Below are 27,091 nucleotides of genomic sequence, written 5' to 3'. Positions count from 1 at the left end.
AACGCCTCACAAGTCCTCAACTGGCAGCTTCATTAAAAAGTACCCGCAAAACACCAGTCTCAGCGTCAACAGTGAAGAGGCAACTCTGGGATGCTGGCCTTCTAGGCAGAGTTGCAAAGAAAAAGCCATATCTCAGACTGGCCAAAGAAAAGATTAAGATGGGCAAAAGAACACAGACACTGGACAGAGGAACTCTGCCTAGAAGGCCAGCATCCCAGTCGCCTCTTCACTGTTGACAATTGAGACTGGTGTTATGTGGGTACAATTTAATGAAGCTGCCAGTTGAGGACTTGTGAGGCGTCTGTTTCTCAAACTAGACACTAATGTACTTGTCCTCTTGCTCAGTTGTGCACTGGGGCCTCCCACTCCTCTTTCTATTCTGGTTGGAGCCAGTTTGCTGTACTGAGAAGGGAGAAATACACAGCGTTGTACGAGATCTTCAGTTTCTTGGCAATTTCTCGCATGGAATAGCCATCATTTCTCAGAACATGATGCTCCAGATACTCAACTAGTCTAAAGAAGGCCAGTATTATTGCTTCTTTAATCAGAACAACAGTTTTCAGCTGTGCAGAAATATTTGCAAAAGGGTTTTCTAATGATAAATTAGCCTTTTAAAATGATAAATTGGGATTAGCTAACACAACGTGCCATTGGAACACAGGAGTGATGGTTTCTGATAATGGGCCTATGCATGCCTATGTAGATATTCCATTAAAAATCAGCTCTTTCCAGCTACAATAGTAATTACAACATTAACAATGTCTACACTGTATTTCTGATCAACTCACTGTCGACAGCCACCAGTACAGCAGTGCGTCCTCTGCGTTCATGTTCAGTCATGGTCTCGTCAACATCAGGTCTGATCTGCAGTCCGTTCCTCCTCATCCACTCCCTGTTCCCCATCAACACCAGGTAGGATGCTGTCTGCACCAGGGCTATAGAAGAACACACAGAGAGGTTACTGGCTCCCTATCAACACCACGTAGGATGCTGTCTGCACCAGGGCTATAGAGGAACACACAGAGAGGTTACTGGCTCTCTATCAACACCACGTAGGATGCTGTCTGCACCAGGGCTATAGAGGAACACACAGAGAGGTTACTGGCTCTCTATCAACACCACGTAGGATGCTGTCTGCACCAGGGCTATAGAGGAACACACAGAGAGGTTACTGGCTCTCTATCAACACCACGTAGGATGCTGTCTGCATCAGGGCTATAGAGGAACACACAGAGAGGTTACTGGCTCTCTATCAACACCACGTAGGATGCTGTCTGCACCAGGGCTATAGAGGAACACACAGAGAGGTTACTGGCTCTCTATCAACACCACGTAGGATGCTGTCTGCATCAGGGCTATAGAGGAACACACAGAGAGGTTACTGGCTCTCTATCAACACCACGTAGGATGCTGTCTACACCAGGGCTATAGAGGAACACACAGAGAGGTTACTGGCTCTCTATCAACACCACGTAGGATGCTGTCTGCACCAGGGCTATAGAGGAACACACAGAGAGGTTACTGGCTCTCTATCAACACCACGTAGGATGCTGTCTGCACCAGGGCTATAGAGGAACACACAGAGAGGTTACTGGCTCTCTATCAACACCACGTAGGATGCTGTCTGCACCAGGGCTATAGAGGAACACACAGAGAGGTTACTGGCTCTCTATCAACACCACGTAGGATGCTGTCTGCACCAGGGCTATAGAGGAACAGAAAAGGGAATAGGGGTTAGACTAGAATGTAGACTAGAATGTAGGCAGAATGTATAGCATGCATTTCATCAATGCAGTGGAAACACAGGGGAATCTTTAGGCCTTGTGTTGAATAGTAATTGACAATAAGGGGTAACTCAGGGTTGTGTACTTATTCCACCTAAAAAAAAACATTTTTAAATAGCGGTCCTATTTTAGACTACATGTCCCAGTACTTACGGAGAGGCTGCGCGTCCATGATGAGGGGGTGTGATCCTAGCCTGGTTTTGCAGTCCCTGATCTGGACCAGAATATTGTTTCCCTGGTTGTTGTCTTCACCTTCCTCCTGATGTTGTCTCAGCAGGGTCTCAGTGTTACTGACCTGGCATCGTATACCACAGCCTGGTACAGCCTGGAACTCAGCACACACACCAAGGGACTCTGTACCCAGCTCCTAATACAGAGACAGAGAGACAGATTAGTACACTTCATCTGGACCCGCAGTGACCGATAGGACACAAATATTTTGGGAGGTCTTCCAGACACATGGAATGATCAACTCACAAACTATCTCCTACCTCTCAGAGGTTCAGGTGGACTCACATGTTTACAGTACTTGGTGATGGCATCAGACCCACCTGTTTACAGTACTTGGTGATGACATCAGACCCACCTGTTTACAGTACTTGGTGATGACATCAGACCCACCTGTTTACAGTACTTGGTGATGACATCAGACCCACCTGTTTACAGTACTTGGTGATGACATCAGACCCACCTGTTTACAGTACTTGGTGATGACATCAGACCCACCTGTTTACAGTACTTGGTGATGACATCAGACCCACCTGTTTACAGTACTTGGTGATGACATCAGACCCACCTGTTTACAGTACTTGGTGATGACATCAGACCCACCTGTTTACAGTACTTGGTGATGACATCAGACCCACCTGTTTACAGTACTTGGTGATGACATCAGACCCACCTGTTTACAGTACTTGGTGATGACATCAGACCCACCTGTTTACAGTACTTGGTGATGACATCAGACTCACCTGTTTACAGTACTTGGTGATGACATCAGACCCACCTGTTTACAGTACTTGGTGATGACATCAGACCCACCTGTTTACAGTACTTGGTCATGACAACAGACCCACCTGTTTACAGTACTTGGTGATGACATCAGACCCACCTGTTTACAGTACTTGGTGATGACAGACTCACCCGTTTACAGTACTTGGTGATGACATCAGACCCACCTGTTTACAGTACTTGGTAATGGCATCAGACCCACCTGTTTACAGTACTTGGTAATGGCATCAGACCCACCTGTTTACAGTACTTGGTAACAGACCCACCTGTTTACAGTACTTGGTAACAGACCCACCTGTTTACAGTACTTGGTGATGACAGACTAACCTGTTTACAGTACTTGGTAACAGACCCACCTGTTTACAGTACTTGGTGATGACAGACTCACCTGTTTACAGTACTTGGTGATGACAGACTCACCTGTTTACAGTACTTGGTAATGGCAGCTCCCAGCGGGTGTTCACTGTGGTTCTCTGCAGTCCCTACGATGGCCAGCAGACGGGAGCGAGGCATCCTGTTCCCCTCCACTACAATCTTCACCTGGATGACTTTAGGAGCTCCGTAGGTGATGGTCCCCGTCTTATCAAACACCACTGTCTGGATCTGGAAAATGCACAATTTTCTTTGTAACAAGGAATAAGGGAAGTGTTTATAACGTGAATCTCAGATCATTTACAACCATACACTCAGTTACTGCAACAGTCACAGTTAAATAGATTCTGATTACAAACATGAGGCACAACATATCAAACCTAACTAATGATTTTTACTATCAACGTGATATTATTAGTGATCGACTATGGTCTGATTGGCAGCATCTTCTCCCCTCACCTTGCGTGCCATCTCTAGTGGTTTCCCTCCCTTGATGAGGATACTGTTCTGAGCGCCCACCCCCGTGCCCACCATCACAGCTGTCGGGGTTGCCAGGCCCAGAGAGCAGGGGCAGGCGATACACAACACTGTGATGGAGGTCTGGAAGGCAAACTTGATCACAGCTTCTGCCTTTGAGATGCTATTATCATAGCCCTGTAGAGGGAGACAGAGAGACAGTGAAACAGGGGACCAGTCTGGGTTACATTTCAATAGTCTAATGTTGATTTCCTCTCCCTGCTTCCTCCCTTTGATCAGCCTCAACGGTTTAAATAGGAAGAGGACAGGTGACAGCAGATTCCCCTGTAGGCCTTTCCCATACTGCACTCACGAAGAGGAGACAGGATTTAAATTAAAATGATGTAAATACCTGATTTAGGTGGAATGATTTAGCAAAATACACCCTCTGTAAAGGTTTTACATGGATATCAGTATAGTATATCAACATAGCAAAGGATTTACATAGATATCTATATAGTAAAGGCTTTACATAGATATCTGTATAGTAAAGGCTTTACATAGATATATGTATAGTATATCAACATAGTAAATGCTTTACATAGATATCAGTTTAGTAAAGGTTTTCATAGATATCAGTATAGTAAAGGCTTTACAGAGATATCTGTATAGTATATCAACATAGTAAAGGATTTACATAGATATCTGTATAGTAAAGGCTTTACATAGATATCAGTATAGTAAAGGCTTTACATAGATATCTGTATAGTAAAGGATTTACATAGATATCAGTATAGTATAGGCTTTACATAGATATCTGTATAGTATATCAGTATAGTATAGGCTTTACATAGATATCAGTATAGTATATCAGTATAGTATAGGCTTTACATAGATATCAGTATAGTATATCAGTATAGTAAAGGCTTTACATAGATATCAGTATAGTATATCAGTATAGTATAGGCTTTACATAGATATCAGTATAGTATATCAGTATAGTATAGGCTTTACATAGATATCAGTATAGTATATCAGTATAGTATAGGCTTTACATAGATATCAGTATAGTATATCAGTATAGTAAAGGCTTTACATAGATATCTGTATAGTATAGGCTTTACATAGATATCAGTATAGTAAAGGCTTTACATAGATATCTGTATAGTTAGTCTCCTTCCAGACCCATATCAAACATCTCCAATCGAAAATCAAATCAAGAGTTGGCTTTCTATTCCGCAACAAAGCCTCCTTCACTCACGCTGCCAAGCTTACCCTAGTAAAACTGACTATCCTACCGATCCTCGACTTCGGCGATGTCATCTACAAAATGGCTTCCAACACTCTTCTCAGCAAACTGGATGCAGTTTATCACAGTGCCATCCGTTTTGTCACTAAAGCACCTTATACTACCCACCACTGCGACTTGTATGCTCTAGTCGGCTGGCCCTCGCTACATATTCGTCGCCAGACCCACTGGCTCCAGGTCATCTACAAGGCCATGCTAGGCAAAGCTCCGCCTTATCTCAGCTCACTGGTCACGATGGCAACACCCATCCGTAGCACGCGCTCCAGCAGGTGTATCTCATTGAGCATCCCCAAAGCCAACACCTCATTCGGCCGCCTTTCGTTCCAGTACTCTGCTGCCTGTGACTGGAACGATTTGCAAAAATCGCTGAAGTTGGAGACTTTTATCTCCCTCACCAACTTCAAACATCAGCTATCTGAGCAGCTAACCGATCGCTGCAGCTGTACATAATCTATTGGTAAATAGCCCACCCATTCTCACCTACCTCATCCCCACAGTTTTTATTTATTTACCTTTCTGCTCTTTTGCACACAAATATCTCTACCTGTACATGATCATCTGATCATTTATCACTCCAGTGTTAATCTGCAATATTGTAATTATTCGCCTACCTCCTCATGCCTTTTGCACACAATGTATATAGACTCCCCTTTTTTTCTCTACTGTGTTATTGACTTGTTAATTGTTTACTCCATGTGTAACTCTGTGTTGTCTGTTCACTCTGCTATGCTTTATCTTGGCCAGGTCGCAGTTGCAAATGAGAACCTGTTCTCAACTAGCCTACCTGGTTAAATAAAGGTGAAAAATAAAAAAAAATAAAAAAAATAAAGGTTTTACATAGATATCTGTATAGTAAAGGATTTACATAGATATCTATATAGTAAAGGCTTTACATAGATATCTGTATAGTAAAGGATTTACATAGATATCTATATAGTAAAGGCTTTACATAGATATCTGTATAGTAAAGGATTTACATAGATATCTATATAGTAAAGGCTTTACATAGATATCTGTATAGTAAAGGATTTACATAGATATCTATATAGTAAAGGCTTTACATAGATATCTGTATAGTAAAGGCTTTACATAGATATCTGTATAGTAAAGGTTTTACACAGATATCTGTATAGTAAAGGCTTCTCACAGGGAAGTATTTCTCCACCAGTGGAAAGTCGACAAAGCCAATGAGGATCCAGGCGAACAGAGTGAAGAGAGAGACTCCAACGATGAACGGGACAAAGTAGCCACTGATCTTATCCGCAAACTGCTGTATGGGAGCCTGCAGCGGAGAGGTCAGAGGTGACAGAGGTCAAATGTTAAAGCACAGGTCAGAGGTCACAGAGGTAAAGCTCTTCCAGATCAGAACCAGTTAAAAATGTTTTCTGAGGAGAATCATCCATCATGTGTTGCCCAGGGTCAGTTCTGTAAACATCACATATTGACAAATACCTACATATCTTAACTAAAACTCCAGGAAACCATTTACACAAAACTAACATATTACCACCACCACCCTCACCCTCACCTTAGATGTCTGAGCCTCCTCCAGTAGTTTAACTATCTGAGACAGGGTTGTGTCCAGGCCTACGTGTGTAGCACTGACGAGCAGAGAGCCGTTCTGGTTGATAGAGCCAGCTATCACTGAGCTGCCTGGCTTCTTAGTCACTGGCATGGCCTCACCTGAGACAAAACACGTCAGAGATGAGACATTAGCCAGGAACACAAAACACGTCAGAGAGGAGACATTAGCCAGGAACACAAAACACGTCAGAGACGAGACATTAGCCAGGAACACAAAACACGTCAGAGAAGATACATTAGCCAGGAACACAAAACACATCAGAGAGGAGACATTAGCCAGGAACACAAAACATGTCAGAGATGAGACATTAGCCAGGAACACAAAACACGTCAGAGACGAGACATTAGCCAGGAACACAAGACACGTCAGAGATGAGACATTAGCCAGGAACACAAAACACATCAGAGATGAGACATTAGCCAGGAACACAAAACACATCAGAGAGGAGACATTAGCCAGGAACACAAAACACGTCAGAGAGGAGACATTAGCCAGGAACACAAAACACATCAGAGAGGAGACATTAGCCAGGAACACAAAACACGTCAGAGACGAGACATTAGCCAGGAACACAAAACACATCAGAGATGAGACATTAGCCAGGAACACAAAACACGTCAGAGAGGAGACATTAGCCAGGAACACAAAACACATCAGAGAGGAGACATTAGCCAGGAACACAAAACACGTCAGAGAGGAGACATTAGCCAGGAACACAAAACACGTCAGAGACGAGACATTAGCCAGGAACACAAAACACATCAGAGATGAGACATTAGCCAGGAACACAAAACACGTCAGAGAAGAGACATTAGCCAGGAACACAAAACATGTCAGAGACGAGACATTAGCCAGGAACACAAAACACGTCAGAGACGAGACATTAGCCAGGAACACAAAACACGTCAGAGACGAGACATTAGCCAGGAACACAAAACACGTCAGAGAGGAGACATTAGCCAGGAACACAAAACACGTCAGAGAGGAGACATTAGCCAGGAACACAAAACACGTCAGAGAAGAGACATTAGCCAGGAACACAACACACGTCAGAGACGAGACATTAGCCAGGAACACAACATAAATATTACAGTTTCACAGAGAAATAGTAACCGTGCATGAAGAAACAGTCATTTCACAGTAGTGTTAAGGAAATGAGGAAAGGAAGCTTCAGAAGCATCTTCTCCAGTATGGTCAGAGTTGATCCTCCAATGTAACCCACCTGTGATGAGAGACTCGTCAGCCATGCTGTATCCCTCGATGACCCTCCCATCTACGGGGATCTTCCCTCCAGGAACCACCCTGACCACGTCTCCTCTCTGGACCAGCTCTACATCTACCTGCTCCTCACTGACACGGACAGAGAGACCCGCATGTAGTCAGGTTTACAATACACTGATTATATGCCATATATAGCCATATCCAAGTCTCAAAGGGTTTGCTGTTCAATGTCAGCCTGGGCTCCGTTCTGATTAAACATTGAAATTAAACTTAAAAACACTTGAAACAGTAACAAATATCTGCCTTATCCAATTCCAGGTCTAGAAACAGGAGATCTTGAGTGAAGTACCTGAGTACAGACATGTCTGTGTTGAGAGTGACCACTGTGGCCTCGCTGGACTGGAGGGATATCAGCTTGGACAGAGCCTGTGACGTCTTACCCTGGAGGAGAGAGACAGAGCAGGTTGCAATAGCTATATTAAAGAAAACTTTAGCTATGACACAGACGGATAACTTTGCATTAAAGAGACGTACTCCAGCTACAGAAATAACACCATGCTTTATAGCTACAACTGTACGTTACTATAAAGACGTAGAAGCATATGTTCTAGAATATATACAGGTCCAGTACAACTGTACGTTACTATAAAGATGTAGAAGCATATATTCTAGAATATATACATGTCCAGTACAACTGTACGTTACTATAAAGACGTAGAAGCATATATTCTAGAAGATATAGAGGTCCAGTACAACTGTTATGTTACTATAAAGACGTAGAAGCATATATTCTAGAAGATATACATGTCCAGTACAACTGTACGTTACTATAAAGACGTAGAAGCATATATTCTAGAAGATATACATGTCCAGTACAACTGTACGTTACTATAAAGAGGTAGAAGCATATATTCTAGAAGATATAGAGGTCCAGTACAAATGTTATGTAACTATAAAGATGTAGAAGCATATATTCTAGAAGATATACATGTCCAGTACAACTGTTATGTAACTATAAAGACGTAGAAACATATATTCTAGAAGATATACAGGTCCAGTACAACTGTACGTTACTATAAAGACGTAGAAGCATATATTCTAGAAGATATAGAGGTCCAGTACAACTGTTATGTAACTATAAAGACGTAGAAACATATATTCTAGAAGATATACAGGTCCAGTACAACTGTACGTTACTATAAAGACGTAGAAGCATATATTCTAGAAGATATAGAGGTCCAGTACAACTGTTATGTAACTATAAAGACGTAGAAGCATATATTTTAGAAGATATACAGGTCCAGTACCTTGGCGATTTGCTCCAGCCAGCGCCCCAGCGAGATGAAGACAAAGAGCAAGGGGGGCGTGTCAAAGAAGGTGATGGGGTTGACCTTGGCCCTTTCTGTCATGGCAACCATGAGGATGACCACGGAGTAGGTGAAGGCTACGGAGGTGGCCAGCATGATGAGCACGTTCATGTTGGTTGTTTTGTGTTTCAGGGCCTTGTAGGCATGGGTGTAGAAGTTGCGCGCACCAATAAACTAAAGAGAGGAACGTTAGAGTAGGAAAAATATTAATTTCAGGTTTGATTTGAAAATGGCTTCCACACTTGGTTCACAAATGGTGATAATTATCTATTTTTACAGGGACAGTAATTAATCAACGTTTCAGTAGAAGTGCCGGTTTTAGCCAGCTGGCTAATTTTCAGCCCCAGTCCCTGGGCAGGTTATTAAAAACTATTACAATACAGACTATCATTGACCAGTCAGCACACGCAGAGCAACATAGGACAAGCAAGACATAGCATGCACACAGAGCAACATAGGACAAGCAAGACGTAGCATGCACACAGAGCAACATAGGACAAGAAAGACATAGCATGCACACAGAGCAACATCATCCTTGAGATGTTTCTACAGCTTGGAGTCCACCAGTGTTAAATTCAATTAATTGGACATGATTTTGAAAGGCATACACCTGTCTCTATAAGGTCCAACAGTTGACAGTCCATGTCAGAGCAAAGACCAAGCCATGGGGTCGAAGGAGTTGTCCGTAGAGCTCCGAGACAGGATTGTGTTGAGGTACAGATCTGGAGAAGGGTACCAAAATATTTCTGTAGTATTGAAGGTCCCAAGAACACAGTGGCCTCCATCAGTCTTAAATGGAAGAACTTTGGCGCCATCAAGACTCCACCTAGAGCTGGCCGCCCAGCCAAACTGAGCAATCAGGGGAGAAGGGCCTTTGTCAGGGAGGTGACCAAGGACCCAATGGTCACTCTGCAGCACTCCACCAATCAGGCCTTTATAGTAGTGGCCAGACGGAAGCAACTACTCAGTAAAAGGCACATAACAGCCCACATGAAGTTTGGTAAAAGGCACCTAAAGGATTCTCAGATCATGAGAAACAAGATTCTCTGGTCTGATGAAACCAAGATTGAACTCTTTGTCCTGAATGCCAAGTGTCACGTCTAGAGGAAACTAGGCACCGCTCATCACCTGGCCAATACCATTGATGAAATCCGAGCAAGGGTAGCATTCCAGAGGGACATCAGAGACTAACGTTCTTTGCTTCACGGAAACATGGCTCACTGGAGAGACGCTATCGGAGTCGGTGCAGCCAGCTGGTTTCTCCACACATCGCGCCGACAGAAACACACATCTTTCTGGTAAGAAGAGGGGCGGGGGCGTATGCCTTATGGCTAACGAGACGTGGTGTGGTCACAAAAGCATACAGGAACTCAAGTCCTTCTGTTCACCTGATTTAGAATTCCTCACAATCAAATGTCGACCGCATTATCTAGCAAGGGAATTCTCTTCGATTATAATCACAGCCGTATATTCCCCCCCAAGCAGACAGATCGATGGCTCTGAACGAACTTTATTTGACTCTTTGCAAACTGGAATCCATACATCCTGAGGCTGCATTCATTGTAGCTGGGGATTTTAACAAGGCTAATCTGAAAACAAGACTCCCTAAATTGTATCAGCATATCGATTGCGCAACCAGGGCTGGCAAAACCTTGGATCACTGCTATTCTAACTTCCGCAACGCATATAAGGCCCTGCCCCGCCCTCCTTTCGGAAAAGCTGACCACGACTCCATTTTGTTGATCCCTGCCTACAGACAGAAACTAAAACAAGAAGCTCCCACGCTGAGGACTGTTCAACGCTGGTCCGACCAATCTGATTCCACACTCCAAGACTGCTTCCATCACGTGGGCTGGGATATGTTTCGTATTGCGTCAGACAACAACATTGACAAATACGCTGATTCGGTGAGCGAGTTCATTAAATGTGCGTTGAAGATGTCGTTCCCATAGCAACGATTAAAACATTCCCAAACCAGAAACCGTGGATTGATAGCAGCATTCGCGTGAAACTGAAAGCGCGAACCACTGCTTTTAATCAGGGCAAGGTGACCGGAAACATGACCGAATACAAACAGTGTAGCTATTCCCTCCGCAAGGCAATCAAACAAGCTAAGCGTCAGTATAGAGACAAAGTAGAATCTCAATTCAACGGCTCAGACACAAGAGGTATGTGGCAGGGTCTATAGTCAATCACGGATTACAAAAAGAAAACCAGCCCCGTCACGGACCAGGATGTCTTGCTCCCAGGCAGACTAAATAACTTTTCTGCCCGCTTTGAGGACAATACAGTGCCAATGTCACGGCCTGCAACCAAAACATGCGGCCTCTCCTTCACTGCAGCCGAGGTGAGTAAAACATTTAGACGTGTTAACCCTCGCAAGGCTGCAGGCCCAGACGGCATCCCCAGCCGCGCCCTCAGAGCATGCGCAGACCAGCTGGCTGGTGTGTTTACGGACATATTCAATCAATCCCTATCCCAGTCTGCTGTTCCCACATGCTTCAAGAGGGCCACCATTGTTCCTGTTCCCAAGAAAGCTAAGGTAACTGAGCTAAACGACTACCGCCCCGTAGCACTCACTTCCGTCATCATGAAGTGCTTTGAGAGACTAGTCAAGGACCATATCACCTCCACCCTACCTGACACCCTAGACCCACTCCAATTTGCTTACCGCCCAAATAGGTCCACAGACGATGCAATCTCAACCACACTGCACACTGCCCTAACCCATCTGGACAAGAGGAATACCTATGTGAGAATGCTGTTCATCGACTACAGCTCGGCATTTAACACCATAGTACCCTCCAAGCTCGTCATCAAGCTCGAGACCCTGGGTCTCGACCCCGCCCTGTGAAACTGGGTACTGGACTTCCTGACGGGCCGCCCCCAGGTGGTGAGGGTAGGCAACAACAACTCCACCCCGCCGATCCTCAACACTGGGGCCCCACAAGGGTGCGTTCTGAGCCCTCTCCTGTACTCCCTGTTCACCCACGACTGCGTGGCCACGCACGCCCCCAACTCAATCATCAAGTTTACGGACGACACAACAGTGGTAGGCTTGATTACCAACAACGACGAGACGGCCTACAGGGAGGAGGTGAGGGCCCTCGGAGTGTGGTGTCAGTAAAATAACCTCACACTCAACGTCAACAAAACTAAGGAGATGATTGTGGACTTCAGGAAACAGCAGAGGGAACACCCCCCTATCCACATCGATGGAACAGTAGTGGAGAGGGTAGCAAGTTTTAAGTTCCTCGGCATACACATCACAGACAAACTGAATTGGTCCACCCACACAGACAGCATCGTGAAGAAGGCGCAGCAGCGCCTCTTCAACCTCAGGAGGCTGAAGAAATTCGGCTTGTCACCAAAAGCACTCACAAACTTCTACAGATGCACAATCGAGAGCATCCTGGCGGGCTGTATCACCGCCTGGTACGGCAACTGCTCCGCCCACAACCATAAGGCTCTCCAGAGGGTAGTGAAGTCTGCACAACGTATCACCGGGGGCAAACTACCTGCCCTCCAGGACACCTACACCACCCGATGTTACAGGAAGGCCATAAAGATCATCAAGGACAACAACCACCCGAGCCACTGCCTGTTCACCCCGCTATCATCCAGAAGGCGAGGTCAGTACAGGTGCATCAAAGCTGGGACCGAGAGACTGAAAAACAGCTTCTATCTCAAGGCCATCAGACTGTTAAACAGCCACCACTAACATTGAGTGGCTGCTGCCAACACACTGACTCAACTCCAGCCACTTTAATAATGGGAATTGATGGGAAATGATGTAAAATATATCACTAGCCACTTAAAACAATGCTACCTAATATAATGTTTACATACCCTACATTATTCATCTCATATGTATACGTATATACTGTACTCTATATCATCTACTGCATCTTTATGTAATACATGTATCACTAGCCACTTTAACTATGCCACTTTGTTTACATACTCATCTCATATGTATATACTGCACTCAATACCATCTACTGTATCTTGCCTATGCCGCTCTGTACCATCACTCATTCATATATCTTTATGGACATATTCTTTATCCCCTTACACTTGTGTGTATAAGACAGTAGTTTTGGAATTGTTAGTTAGATTACTTGTTGGTTATTACTGCATTGTTGGATCTAGAAGCACAAGCATTTCTCTACACTCGCATTAACATCTGCTAACCATGTGTATGTGACAAATACAATTTGATTTGATTTGATCCCTACGGTGAAGCATGGTGGTGGCAGCATCATGCTGCGGGGATGTTTTTCAGAGGCAGGGACTGGGAGGCTAGTTAGGAGCACTCAGGACCTCAGACTCGGGCGAAGGTTCACCTTCCAACAAGACATTGGTCAGGTTATAGATGGTGGTGTAGATGAGGCTGGGTCGAGTCAGGTTATGGATGGTGGTGTAGATGAGGCTGGGTCTAGTCAGGTTATAGATGGTGGTGTAGATGAGGCTGGGTCTAGTCAGGTTATAGATGGTGGTGTAGACGAGGCTGGGTCTAGTCAGGTTATGGATGGTGGTGTAGACGAGGCTGGGTCTAGTTAGGTTATGGATGGTGGTGTAGACGAGGCTGGGTCTAGTCAGGTTATGGATGGTGGTGTAGACGAGGCTGAGTCTAGTCAGGTTATGGATGGTGGTGTAGACGAGGCTGGGTCTAGTCAGGTTATGTATGGTGGTGTAGACGAGGCTGGGTCTAGTCAGGTTATGGATGGTGGTGTAGACGAGGCTGGGTCTAGTCAGGTTATGGATGGTGGTGTAGATGAGGCTGGGTCTAGCCAGGTTATAGATGGTGGTGTAGATGAGGCTGGGTCTAGTCAGGTTATGGATGGTGGTGTAGATGAGGCTGGGTCTAGTCAGGTTACGCCAGTGGATGAGGAGGGTATAGTGGGGAAGTGTAAGAGCGGAAAAGGAAAAAGGGTTGTGGTCAAAAGCACCATGGTACCTTTGCCTGGTGCGGAGGCCCTGACCAGAGAGGAAGTGCAGGTGGTCAGGATGGGAGATGGAGATGAGGAGGAGGAAAGTGAATCTGAGGAAGAGGCCTTTCAAGCTGAGCGGCCTTTCAAGCTATGTCGATATAGGACTCGTTTTACTGTGGATATAGATACTTTTGTACCTGTTTCCTCCAGCATCTTCACAAGGGCCTTTGCTGCTGTTCTGGGATTGATTTGCACTTTTCGCACCAAAGTACGTTCATCTCTAGAAGACAGAACGTGTCTCCTTCCTGAGCGGTATGACGACTGCGTGGTCAATGATGTTTATATTTTCGTCTTATTGTTTGTACAGATGAACCTGGTACCTTCAGGCGTTTGGGAATTGCTCCAAAGGATGAACCAGACTTGTGTAGGTCTACAATTTGTTTTCTGAGGTCTTGGCTGATTTATTTTGATTTTCCCCATGACGTCAAGCAAAGAGGCACTGAGTTTGAAGGTAGGCAGTGTATCAAATACTTGTTCTCCCCACTGTATATATACACACACACTGCAGCCGACGCTTGGCATTGTGCATGGTGATCTTAAGCTTGTGTGCAGCTGCTTGGCCATGGAAACCCCTTTCATGAAGCTCCCAACGACCAGTTCTTGTGCAGATGTTGCTTCCAGAGGCAGTTTGGAACTCGGTAGTGAGTGTTGCAACTGAGGACAGACAATTTTTTACGTGCTACGTGATACAGCACTTGGTGGTCCCGTTCTGTGAGCTTGTGTGGCCTACCACTTCACGGCTGAGACGTTGTTGCTCCTAGATGTTTCCACTTCACAATAACAGCACTTACAGTTGACCCGGGCAGCTCTAGCAGGGCAAATATTTGACAAACTGACTTGTTGGAAAGGTGGCATCCTACTGCCAATGTTTGTCTATGGAGATTGCATGGCTGTGTGCTCGATTTTATACACCTGTCAGCAACGGATGTGGCTGAAATAGCAGAATCCAGAATCCACCGTACAGTGTCTCTCTCCCTCTATATTGCCCTCTCTGTCTATTTATCTCTCCCTCTGTCTATTTATCTCTCCCTCTGTCTATTTATCTCTCCCTCTGTCTATTTATCTCTCCCTCTGTCTATTTATCTCTCCCTCTGTCTATTTATCTCTCCCTCTGTCTATTTATCTCTCCCTCTGTCTATTTATCTCTCCCTCTGTCTATTTATCTCTCCCTCTGTCTATTTATCTCTCCCTCTGTCTATTTATCTCTCCCTCTGTCCATTTATCTCTCCCTCTGTCCATTTATCTCTCCCTCTGTCCATCTCTCTCCCTCTCTCTGTCCATCTCTCTCCCTCTCAGTCCATCTCTCTCGCTCTCAGTCCATCTCTCTCCCTCTCAGTCCATCTCTCCTACCTGTACAGGGACACAGAAGAGGAATGAGATCAGGTTCATGATGGAGAGGCCAGGGAGCAGCTGTCTCTCCAGGAACATGGTGGTGTGGTAGTGTTCCCGGTCCTGTGCGGTGGCGTTGTGCTGGTGAGACGTGCTGATCTGGTGATCTACTATGAACATGTAGATCCTCATCCCCACGATTGGGACGCAGAAGAACAGGCTGACCAGGAACGACTTCCTCCATCTGGGAGAAGAGAGAGGTAGGGAAAATGAAAACAGACAGACAGACAGTAAGTCAGACACACAGACACAGACAGAGATATAGTAATCTCGGTTAACCCAGAATTAAAGTTTCGCGTAATTGGAGAATGAGGTACGGAGATGGAGACAGACAGACAGTTAGTCAGACACAGACAGAGATAAAGAGTCATCTAGGTTAACCCAGAACTAAAGTATTGTGTAATTGGTCAGCTGCTCCATTAAGTTCTGGGTCCATATGTGTTAAGCGAAGAGAAGAAGAGATAAAGAGGAAAAGAAGATAGAGATGAAGAAAAAAGAGAAGAGATGAAGAAGAGAAGAAGAGATGAAGAGAAGAGATTAAGAAAAAAGAGAAGAGATGGAGAAGAGAAGAAGAGATGAAGAGGAGAAGAGATGAAGAGAAGAGATTAAGAAAAAAGAGAAGAGATGAAGAGGAGAAGAAGAGATGGAGAAGAAGAGATGTCTAAATAACCAGTGAGTAAAAAGCTAAACAGCCCATTATCCCACACCTCCCATTCCCTTCCATTACTGTGTGATCTCTCTGCTGTGGTCCAAGTGACTGCCTGTGTGATCCCTCTTCACCAGAGATGCCTCGAAGCCCAGGTTCTGATAAACAGACAAAATGAATGAACAAATCTAACTAGGCAAACTGATATCCCATACTTCATTTAAAGCAACAACCTGGGGCAGAGGAGAGGGTGTTGGATGACCCAGTTGGGATGAACAAACGAATGGACAAACAAATAAATTAATGATTGAAAAACAAAATGAAGTACCTCTATGAGTTTGATGACGTCTCTCGGTCCCGTCACCTCCGGGTCGTACTTGATGTGGGCTTTGTTGGTTGCCAGGGCAACGGAGGCGTGGACGATACCATTCTCTTCCATCAGGCTGGACTCTATTTTGTGAACGCAGGAGGCACACGTCATTCCTCTGACCTGGAGAGAGGTGGAGAGGAGAGTGTACTGTTGATACACGATTTAGAGGAAAAGACGACCCTACACCTCACAGGCTGCTGCCCCATATACATAGACATGGAATCACTGGCCACTTTAATAATGTTTACATACTGCTTTACTCATCTCATATGTATATACCGTATTATATTCTACTGTGTTTTAGTCAATTCCACTCTGACATTGCTCATCCTAATATTTATACATTTCCTAATTCCATTATTTTACTTTTAGATTTGTGTGTATTGTTGTGAATTATTAGATACAACTGCACTGTTGGAGCCTGGAATACAAGCATTTCACTAAACATGTGTAAACAGGACTAAAGAGTGGCACAGCGGTCAATATATAACTGTATCTCAGTGCCACAGGCGTCACTACAGACCCTGATTCGATTCCAGGCTGTATCACAACCGGCCGTGATTGGGAGTCCCACAGGGTGGTGCACAATTGGCCCAGCCTCGTCCGGGGTAGGCCATCATTGCAAATAAGAATTTGTTCTTAACTGACTTGCCTAGTTAAATTAAATAAATAAAAGTATGCGACCAATACAATTAGATTTGGTGAGGAGCAGTTAGGATGGTGTAGACATAAAGAGATCTTTGATTATGGAATAGTTAACAGAAGCAGTGCTTATGCCAGTGGAAATATCACCAGCCTTATAAACATCATGATTGTGAGATTCATCCAGAACACCAAACAGAAGATCAAACCATTACGGTGTGTTGATTAGAATCAGAACACCAAACAGAAGATCACACCACTATGGTGTGTTGATTAGAATCAGAACACCAAACAGGTGATCAAACCATTATGGTGTGTTGATTAGAATCAGAACACCAAACAGAAGATCACACCACTATGGTGTGTTGATTAGACTCAGAACATCAAACAGAAAATCACACCATTATGTGTGTTGATTAGAATCAGAACACCAAACAGAAAATCACACCATTATGTGTGTTGATTAGAATCAGAACACTTACCACAAGTTCCAGGCTTCCATCAGAACCCTCATAGTCCTCCATGACAGAAGCAGTGAAGCCCAACTCTCTGACATACTCTGCTATCTTCAGAGGGTCCATCACCTCAGGGTTATAACGGACCTCAGCCTTACTAGCCATCAGGGCCACCAGCACAGAGTAGATACCTGCACAGAACAACACAGGACAACGTTAGACACGTTACATTTTATTCACTATCCTACCAAACTGATACATGAGTTTGATATAACAGTTAATATACAGTAGTTGAAGTCGGAAGTTTACATACACCTTAGCCAAATACATTTAAACTCAGTTTTTCACAATTCCTGACATTTAATCCTAGTAAAAATTCCCTGTCTTAGGTCAGTTAGGATCACCACTTTATTTTAAGAATGTGAAATGTCAGAATAATAGTAGAGAATGATTTATTTCAGCTTTTATTTCTTTCATCACATTCCTAGTGGGTCAGAAGTTTACATACACTCAATTAGTATTTGGTAGCATTGCTTTAAAATTGTTTAGCTTAGGTCAAACGTTTCGGGTAGACTTCCACAAGCTTCCCACAATAAGTTCCCACAAAAAGTGTGTGCTCCAAAAGCTTTTTCAGGTCTGCCCACAAATATTATATTGGGATAGAGGTCAGGGCATTGAGATGGCCACTCCAATACCTTGACTTTGTTGTCCTTAAGCCATTTTGCCACAACTTTGTAAGTATTCTTAGGGTCATTGTCCATTTGGAAGACCTGACTGATGTCTTGAGATGTTGCTTCAATATATGCACATCATTTTCCTCCCTCATGGTGCCATCTATTGTGTGAAGTGCACCAGTCCCTCCTGCAGCAAAGCACCACCACTCTTCACTTTTGGGATGGTGTTCTTCGGCTTGCAAGCCTCCCCCTTTTTCCTCCAAACATAACAATGGTCATTATGGCCAAACAGTTTTATTATTGTTTCATCAGACCAGAGGACATTTCTCCAAGGAGTATAATCTTTGTCCGCATGTGCAGTTGCAAACCGTAGTCTGGCTTTTTTATGCTGGTTTTGGAGCAGTGGCTTCTTCCTTGCTGAGCGGACTTTCAGGTTATGTCGATATAGGACTCGTTTTACTGTGTAAATGATACTTTTGTACCTGTTTCCTCCAGCATCTTCACAAGGTCCTTTGCTCTTATTCTGGGATTGATTTGACTTTTCGCACCAAAGTACGTTCATCTCTAGGAGACACAACGCGTCTCCTTCCTGAGCGGTATGACGGCTGCCAGGTTCCATGATGTTTATACTTGCATACTATTGTTTGTACAGATGAACGTGGCACCTTCAGGAATTTGGATACATTTTTAATTTTGCTCCCAAGGATGAACCAGACTTGTGGAGGTCTACAATTATTTTCTGAAGTCTTGGATGATTTATTTTTATTGTCCCATGATGTCAAGCAAAGAGGCATTGAGTTTGAAGGTAGGCCTTGAAATTCATCCACAGGTACACCTCCAATTGACTCAAATGATGTCAATTAGCCTATCAGAAGCTTCTAAAGCCATGACATCATTTTCTGGAATTTTCCACACTATTTAAAGGAACAGTCAACTTAGTGTATGTAAACTTCTGACCCACTGGAATTGTAATACAGTGAATAAGTGAAATAATCTGTCTGTAAACAATTGTTGGAAAGATTACTTGTGTCATGCACCAAGCAGATGTCCTAACCGACTTGCCGAAACTATAGTTTGTTAACAAGAAATTTGTGGAGTGGTTAAAAAGACATTTGTGGAGTGGTTGAAAAGAAATTTGTGGAGTGGTTGAAAAGAAATTTGTGGAGTGGTTGAAAAACGAGTTTTAATGAAGCGTATGTACACTTCCGTCTTCAACTGTAGAAATGGTGAATGCCTTCAAAAAAGGGGTTTTATGACCAGGTAAAAGTTCAGTCTTCATAACATCCTAAATATGTTCCACATTCCTCCTACAGTATGTTACTTAAAAACAGCCATCGTAAATCTTAATATGACACAGTTTACAACTGTTTATGACACTTTACTGTCCCAGAAAGACAGATAGCTGCTGTAAAGAGTGTCCCTAATACAACTACACCATAGTTCCCATCAGTAGCTAAGTTGTGTTTATTACCAAATAAAACAGGGAGTAAAATGTTGCAAAAAATGGCATGCCCTAATGAACATAACCCTGATTCTCACATCTCCTCTCACCGTGTTCATTCTTCAGGTTCCTCTCGATGTTGGCCACACAGGACGCACAGGTCATTCCACCAATCTGGATGAAGCATTTGGCGAGGGTGTCCGGGTGCTCCTTAACACCCTCAGGGGACAGGGAGCAGGACGAGGGGGGACGGATAACTGGGACGGTCAACAGGGAGTTGGTTTCTAAAAGGACAACATAGCAACAATGAGTTTCATAAACATTTCAATTTCTCATTCTGCTTTCTATGGCAGTTCTCCAACTACTGTTCTGGGAAGTTTCCATGAGTTACAAACAGAGATATTATTACAAACAGATACAGATTCATTTGTTTTGTTTCACAGCTAGAGATATTATTACAAACAGAGACAGATTCATTTGTTTTGTTTCACAGCTAGAGATATTATTACAAACAGAGACAGATTCATTTGTTTTGTTTCACAGCTAGAGATATTATTACAAACAGAGACAGATTCATTTGTTTTGTTTCACAGCTAAAGATATTATTAGGGGTCGTGTTACTAAACTCCGGAAACTTCACCTAAGACAGAAATTCCTGTTGTAGGATTCCTAGAATCAGGAGGGAGGGAATCCTCCAACCAGGATCTCTGAAAAACCTGGGAATGTATGGAATGTTTACTGAATGTTGAAACCCTAGTTAGGAGGATAAAATAATACAAACCGCCCATCAACTCACCAGGCAGGAAGGCATCAAATCCCATGTCCTCTATGGCCTCCCTGAGCTCTTCTGGTTGGGTGAGGAGAGGGTCGTACTCAAACGCCCCTCTGTGATTGGCCAGCGACACCTTGGCTGACCGCACCCCCTTCCTCTGAGACAGCCTCCCCTCGATGGACTGAACACAGAACCCACAGGTCATCCCCTCGATATGGATTAGGGCCGTGGTCATCAGAGGCTGGCTGTAGCAGGGCTGGGTGGAGGAGAGGCCGGCCTGGGACGACGGTGGTGGTGTGGTGGATGTAGGGCTAACACCTCCAGAGGTAGAGCTCCAGGGTTGGGTTTTAAACGTCCCTGGTGGCAGGGCCTCGATGGCTTGCTGTAGCCCAGACACAGTCACCCTCCCTGGGTCATAGAGAATGGAGGCGCTCTCGCTCTCCAACAATACCTCTATGGAGGTCACCCCAGCCAGCTTGGAGATGTTATCCTGGATGTTTACCACACAGGAGCGGCAGTGCATGCCTGTCACCCTGAGGGTAGTCTGGGCCGAGTCTGTGGACACCTCAGAATCCTTGGTGGAAGTATCCACCGGCTCTGTGGGTGATGAGGCAGCGCTTAGCAACCGCTCCATCTCGCTGACGGACAGCTGCAGGGGGCGGGACTTGGACTTGGGCGTGGCCTTGAAGCCGGTCTTGGCGATCTGGGTGATGATGTCGTCGATGGTGATGAGGTATGGCAGGTAGAGAACCGTGGCCTCCTGGGAGTCTAGAACCACTGGGTGGAGAACACACAGGGGAAACATTTCGAATCTCCAACAATCCTAGTATCACAGAGTGGGGAGTACAGACTAACAGGAGATTCTGAGATGTTTCAAGATTATTTCTGACTACAAGTTAATGTTAAGTGAGAATACTAGACTACAACAACCTCCCATATTCATTTATTGCTATAGAACGCCAGGTCAGTAAAAGGTCCAGTGGATGTTTTTCCTGTGTTTTATAGGGTCAGAAGTTTACATACACCTTAGCCAAATACATTTAAACTACATTTTTCACAATTCCTGACATTTACTCCTAGTAAAAATTCCTTGTCTTAGGTCGGTTAGGATCGCCACTTTATTTTAAGAATGTGAAATGTCAGAATAATAGTAGAGAGAATGATTTATTTCAGCTTTAATTTATTTCATCACATTCCCAGTGAGTCAGAAGTTTACATGCACTCAATTAGTTTTTGGTAGCATTACTATTAAATTGTTTAACTTGGGTCAAATGTTTCGGGTAGCCTTCCACAAGCTTCCCACAATAAGTTGGGTGAATTTTGGCCCATTCCTCTTAACAGGGCTGGTGTAACTGAGTCAGGTTTGTAGGCCTCCTTGCTCGCAAACGCCTTTTCAGTTCTGCCCACAAATCTTCTGTAGGATTGAGGTCAGGGCTTTGTGATGGCCACTCCAATACCTTTGTTGTCCTTAAGCCATTTTGCCACAAATTTGGAAGTATGCTTGGGGTCATTGTGCATTTGGAAGACCCATTTGCGACCAAGCTTTAACTTCCTGACTGATGTCTTGAGATGTTGCTTCAATATATCCACATACTTTTTCTTCCTCATGATGCCACCTATTTTGTGAAGTGCACCAGTCCCTCCTGCAGCAAAGCACTCCCACAACATGATGCTGCCACCGACGTGTTTCACGGTTGGGATGGTGTTCATCGCCTCCCCCTTTTCCCTCCAAACATAACGATGGTCATTATGGCCAAAAAGTTATATTTTTGTTTCATCAGACCAGAGGACATTTCTCCAAAAAGTACACCCGTAGTCTGGCTTTTTTATGGCGGTTTTGGAGCAGATGCTTCTTCCTTGCTGAGTGGCCTTTCAGGTTATGTCGATATAGGACTTGTTTTACTGTGGATATAGATACTTTTGTACCTGTTTCCTCCAGCATCTTCACAAGCTCCTTTGCTCTTATTCTGGGATTGATTTGTCTTTTCGCACCAAAGTACGTTCATCTCTAGGAGACAGAACGCGTCTCCTTTCTGAGGGGTATGACGGCTGCGTGGTCCCATGGTGTTTATACTTGCATACTATTGTTTGTACAGATGAACGGGGTACCTTCAGGCGTTTGGAAATTGCTCCCAAGGATGAACCAGACTTGTGGAGGTCTACAATTTTTTTCTGAGGTCTTAGCTGATTTATTTAGATTTTCCCATGATGTCAAGCAAAGAGGCACTGAGTTTGAAGGCAGCCTTGAAATACATCCACAGGTTCACCTCCAATTGACTCAAATGATGTCAATTAGCCTATCAGAAGCTTCTAAAGCCATGACATCATTTTCTGGAATTTTCCAAGCTGTTTAAAGGCACAGTCAACTTAGTGTATGTAAACTTCTGACCCACTGGAATTGTGATACAGTGAATTATAAGTGAAATAATCTGTCTGTAAACAATTTTTGGAAAGATGACTTGTGTCATGCACAAAGTAGATGTCCTAACCGACTTGCCATAACTATAGTTTGTTAACAAGACATTTATGGAGTGGTTGAAAAACTAGTTTTAAGTGTATGTAAACTTCCGACTTGAACTGTATGAGGTTGGAATAATACTGTGAAATTGTGAAAAGAGCTGTTTGAAAAGACCACCTGAAATTTCTGCCCGTTTTGATGGGATGACATTTTGGCCTGCCTGGTGACATTCCCAGGTGGTAAACTAGTTAAACCAATAAAGAGTTCCAAAACCTTTCAGTTTTCCCCTCCTTACTCAGACCACTCACAGACAGTCCTATCAAATTCATGATTGAGAAATTACTCTTTGCTAAGAAGCTATTTTTGTTTGTTTTCAATTTAAAAGAAACAAAATGAATCACAGTAAGGTACTTAATTGTTACCCAGAAATGATTTGATATTGATATAAAGACTGTTGAATTGGACCTGTAACCAGGTCAGCACTACACTAGGTCAGCAATGATAATGACTACTACTTAATACAAGGTAACTAAGTCACCTTTAATTTTCTCAACTCCTTTCAGTTTGCCAATCTTTCCTTCGATGGTGGTGGTGCAGGACAGACAGACCATGCCCTCGATACGCATCTTCACCTGTGAGAATGTGGCCGGGTCTGGGACAGGGGCTGAACCTGGAACCAGGGCTGGGACAGAGGCTGGGACTGAGACAGGGTCTGGGACTGAGACTAGGGTTTCCTCTGTAGGGGCCTCCAGGAAGGAGGCCAAGCTACTAACCACCTCCCCCAGCTGCAGTGCACTGATCAGGGCAGGGATGAAGGTAATGAACACCCCCCTCTGGTCCTTGTTCTCCTGGACCTCCAGGACCCCCTGGAGCTGAGCTAGCCTGGCCAGAGCTTCCTGTTGGGCCTCAGGGGTGAGAAGGGCTGGGGTGGGGATCAGCTGTGTGTCTGTGGGGACCTCGGAGGCTGTGGTAGTGTCTGAGAGGATGGAGTCAAACCCCATGTCCTCGATGGCCTTCGCCAGATCCTCTGGGGTGTGGAGGCTGTGGTTGAAGATGATGCTGGCATTCTTCAGCTCCAGAGACACCTACCAGGAAATATGTACGTCAAACAAACTGAATAATGACTTTATACTGTATCAACAGAAGTGACAGTGTAATTCCAATGTACAATCAGTTTCTAAAACAAGGCCTTGAAACTAAACAGAATTATATCGCAGCCATAAAATTGTCATGTCACGGTTACTGTGTAAATCAGCACTATTCTTTATTTTTCCTCCCCAATTTCGTGGTATCCAATTGGTAGTTACACATGGTAGTTACATCGCTGCAACTCCTGTACGGACTCGGGAGAGGTCGAAGGTTGAGAGCCGTGCGTCCTCCTAAACACAACCCAACCAAGCCGCACTGCTTCTTGACACAATGCCCACTTAACCCGCACCAATGTGTTGGAGGAAACACCGTGCACCCTGCGACCGTGTCAGCATGCACTGTGCCCGGGCCACTGGGCCAATTTTGCGCCGCCCCTTGGGTCTCCTGATCGTGGCCGGCTGCGACAGAGCCTGGACTCGAACCCAGAATCTATAGTGGCACAGCTAGCACTGCGATGCAGTGTCTTAGACCACTGCGCCACTCGGGAGCCCTTAAAATTAGCATGATTCTGAGATTCATAGCATGTCATTGGTCATTGTGGGTCGATAACTGTCTGGAAGTTAGCAGAAGATAATCCTCGTGAAACACAATGGATAAAGCCAAACTCCAGACCCCAGGTTATAACCTCCAACCAGGGGCTGTTTTTCATGGTCAGGTCACACTCACACAGACACACACTCACACAGACACACACTCACACAGACACACACTCACACAGACACACACTCACAGGGAAACGTGTGATTAACTGACGCCATCACCTGACCACTCATCCCTGACTGAACTGCGAGTTAAAAACACAGCAGGGAAGTGTGTGTGCACGTGCCAGAGATCTATGTTTTCCTAGGTGTGTGTGTGTGTGTGTGTGCGTGTCAGGGAGAGAGCGAGAGTAAAAGAGAGACCGTCCTTTTCTCATACAGTTTCCTTTAACTTTGACATTAGTTTTTAAAAAAAGAAAGAAAACGATCCTATAGGCCTAACGTCCACATGCAACAAAAACCTATTAAATCCTACCTTTAAGGCCATGTGCTGTTCTTTACAATAACACACATTAACATCCCCCTTTTAAGGAATGAATGACATTTCCCGCCCTCTGTCTGCTAACCTCCAGACAGTTATCGACCCACAACGACCAGCTGTCAGTCAGGAACAACGCCATCACATGATATCCTCATTAACCTGTGCCTGAGGGGTAAGCACACAGAGAAGGCCACATTTACTGCCATCTAGAACGTTCTTATAGATGTGGATCACTGTTTATCTTCAATTAAGCTACATAAACCAGCCAACCCCTTAGAGGAGAGGAGGAGGCTGAGGTTAGATCCCAAATGGCACCCTATTCCCTAAATAGTTGAACCTATGGGCCCTGGTCAAAATTTAGTACACTATGTAGGGCATAGGTTGAGATTTGGGATGCAGACTGGAAATCGGCCTGGATATTTATGTTGGGTGACATTTGTCAAATGAAATAAAAATGATGGTTGGTAACATATAAATGAGAAGCGTTATTGCTGCCTTCTCAATTCTAGTTGGCTTAATTTTCCATCTAGTTTTTATAATGTTCTGAAACCTGTTTTTTTGTTTGTTTGTTTTTTTAGCAAACGCAGCTATTTTACATTTCTTGAAATTGTACAATGGTGTCAAGCATATATTAGAAATGCCGACTTGGCAGTTTGAAGACATTCTGTTTCAAAGTTCAAAAGGTGACAATGATGAACACAAAGCTTTAAGGGTGAAAACATCCTTCAGATCCTGTAAAATCAGCTGGATGTGTAGGTTTACACATAGACCTATCCTTATATACACCTGTTAAACACATTGGTCCAGTTTCCCCAGATCGGCGCCTATTCCTGAACTAAAAAATCATACTGACTGGAGTCCCTATGTGGAAACCGGACCCACCTTGATGTGTAGGACTCCAGGCAGACCCCCAATGCGCAGCTCAATAGACTGAACACAGGAACCACAGGTCATCCCCTCTACACCCAGACATACTGAGCTCAGCTTGGCCTTCAGCGTCATGGTGAGTCCTTAGTCTGGGAACCAACAAGGAAATAGCATGGTTAAACAAAGAAAATAGTTCACATTCCAGAAAGCAAACAAGAAAGGTCAGAGACTATTTCTTAGCGCATGACAAGGATCTTGTTTCCCACGGCAAGAAAGAAACCGAAAGAAAACAGGCCAGTAAATATTACATTAGGGTTGACCCCATTTAGTGGACTTGTCCATTGTTTAGTCGATGGGCTGTTGGTCAACCAAGATTTCTTTAGTCGAGTAGTAGCAAAAAATAACCCCCCCCCCCAAACCTGTCTGATTGGACTGATCCATTACGGAGGCCGTGGGGGTGGCACAGTCTATACGTCTAAGACATGTGCTACTGAAGATTTATATGGTTATATTAGGTAAGAACAACGACGCAACACTAATATCACCTATATTATACCCAATGTGTTTTCTCCCGCGTTGGATAGCGGTCTCTGTCCGTGGTTCTGAAACACATCAGTGGGCTGTTGAATTGGCACCTTTTCCTAGACCATGTTGCTATATGAATAATAACTAAGTTAACAAGCCTTATCGGTATTGAGAACAATGTGGCGGAGACAGCAGCAGAGTTAGAGGACCAGAAAACAGCCCTTGCCTTAAAATTGTCTAAGAAAAGTGAGGAGAGAGGAAACCAACTTAATTAGGTCTATAATCAATAGCCTAACTGTTGAATGTGCCTGGCTTTATGAATCATCTATATATATATCTACAGAAGACAGATCCTGTTTCTGTTGCCTGTTTGAGTGTTTGTTTAATAGACTACATCGGTGGGAATCACCCAATTTCACAAATTCAACCGTTTTTAATCTTTGCTATGCTGAAATAAAAGACTTTACACTTTCTTGTTTGTTAGAACAGCCTCTCTGGTTTTATTTATAATTTATTTAGTGTTGTTTACAATTTATTTAGTGTTGTTTACCATTTATTTAGTGTTGTTTACCATTTATTTAGTG

At 44.1% G+C, this 27,091-nt stretch overlaps 1 protein-coding gene across 1 annotated transcript in view; it reads right to left on the bottom strand.

The window, feature by feature from the left end:
- Positions 1-26,122, bottom strand: part of LOC115122968 (copper-transporting ATPase 1-like) — a 76,341-nt gene extending 50,219 nt beyond the window's left edge. The window contains exons 1-17 of the mRNA XM_065018366.1: positions 25,998-26,122; positions 23,485-24,031; positions 20,513-21,265; positions 19,827-20,000; positions 17,629-17,792; positions 16,463-16,624; positions 16,216-16,292; positions 15,450-15,672; positions 9,046-9,279; positions 8,088-8,179; positions 7,740-7,867; positions 6,461-6,615; positions 6,080-6,214; positions 3,627-3,821; positions 3,216-3,398; positions 1,938-2,151; positions 789-935 (exon numbers count right to left, since the gene is read on the bottom strand). Of these exons, the coding sequence (XP_064874438.1) occupies positions 789-935; positions 1,938-2,151; positions 3,216-3,398; positions 3,627-3,821; positions 6,080-6,214; positions 6,461-6,615; positions 7,740-7,867; positions 8,088-8,179; positions 9,046-9,279; positions 15,450-15,672; positions 16,216-16,292; positions 16,463-16,624; positions 17,629-17,792; positions 19,827-20,000; positions 20,513-21,265; positions 23,485-24,031; positions 25,998-26,117 (3,703 nt within the window). The 5' untranslated portion in view covers positions 26,118-26,122. The remainder of the gene's footprint in view (positions 1-788; positions 936-1,937; positions 2,152-3,215; positions 3,399-3,626; positions 3,822-6,079; positions 6,215-6,460; positions 6,616-7,739; positions 7,868-8,087; positions 8,180-9,045; positions 9,280-15,449; positions 15,673-16,215; positions 16,293-16,462; positions 16,625-17,628; positions 17,793-19,826; positions 20,001-20,512; positions 21,266-23,484; positions 24,032-25,997) is intronic.
- Positions 26,123-27,091: the final 969 nt, after the last annotated feature.

The sequence above is a fragment of the Oncorhynchus nerka genome, linkage group LG5, assembly GCF_034236695.1.
Source record: "Oncorhynchus nerka isolate Pitt River linkage group LG5, Oner_Uvic_2.0, whole genome shotgun sequence".
Lineage (NCBI taxonomy): Eukaryota > Metazoa > Chordata > Actinopteri > Salmoniformes > Salmonidae > Oncorhynchus > Oncorhynchus nerka.
Note: the sequence above shows the minus strand (reverse complement) of the source record. Positions and strands in the feature narration are given on the sequence as shown.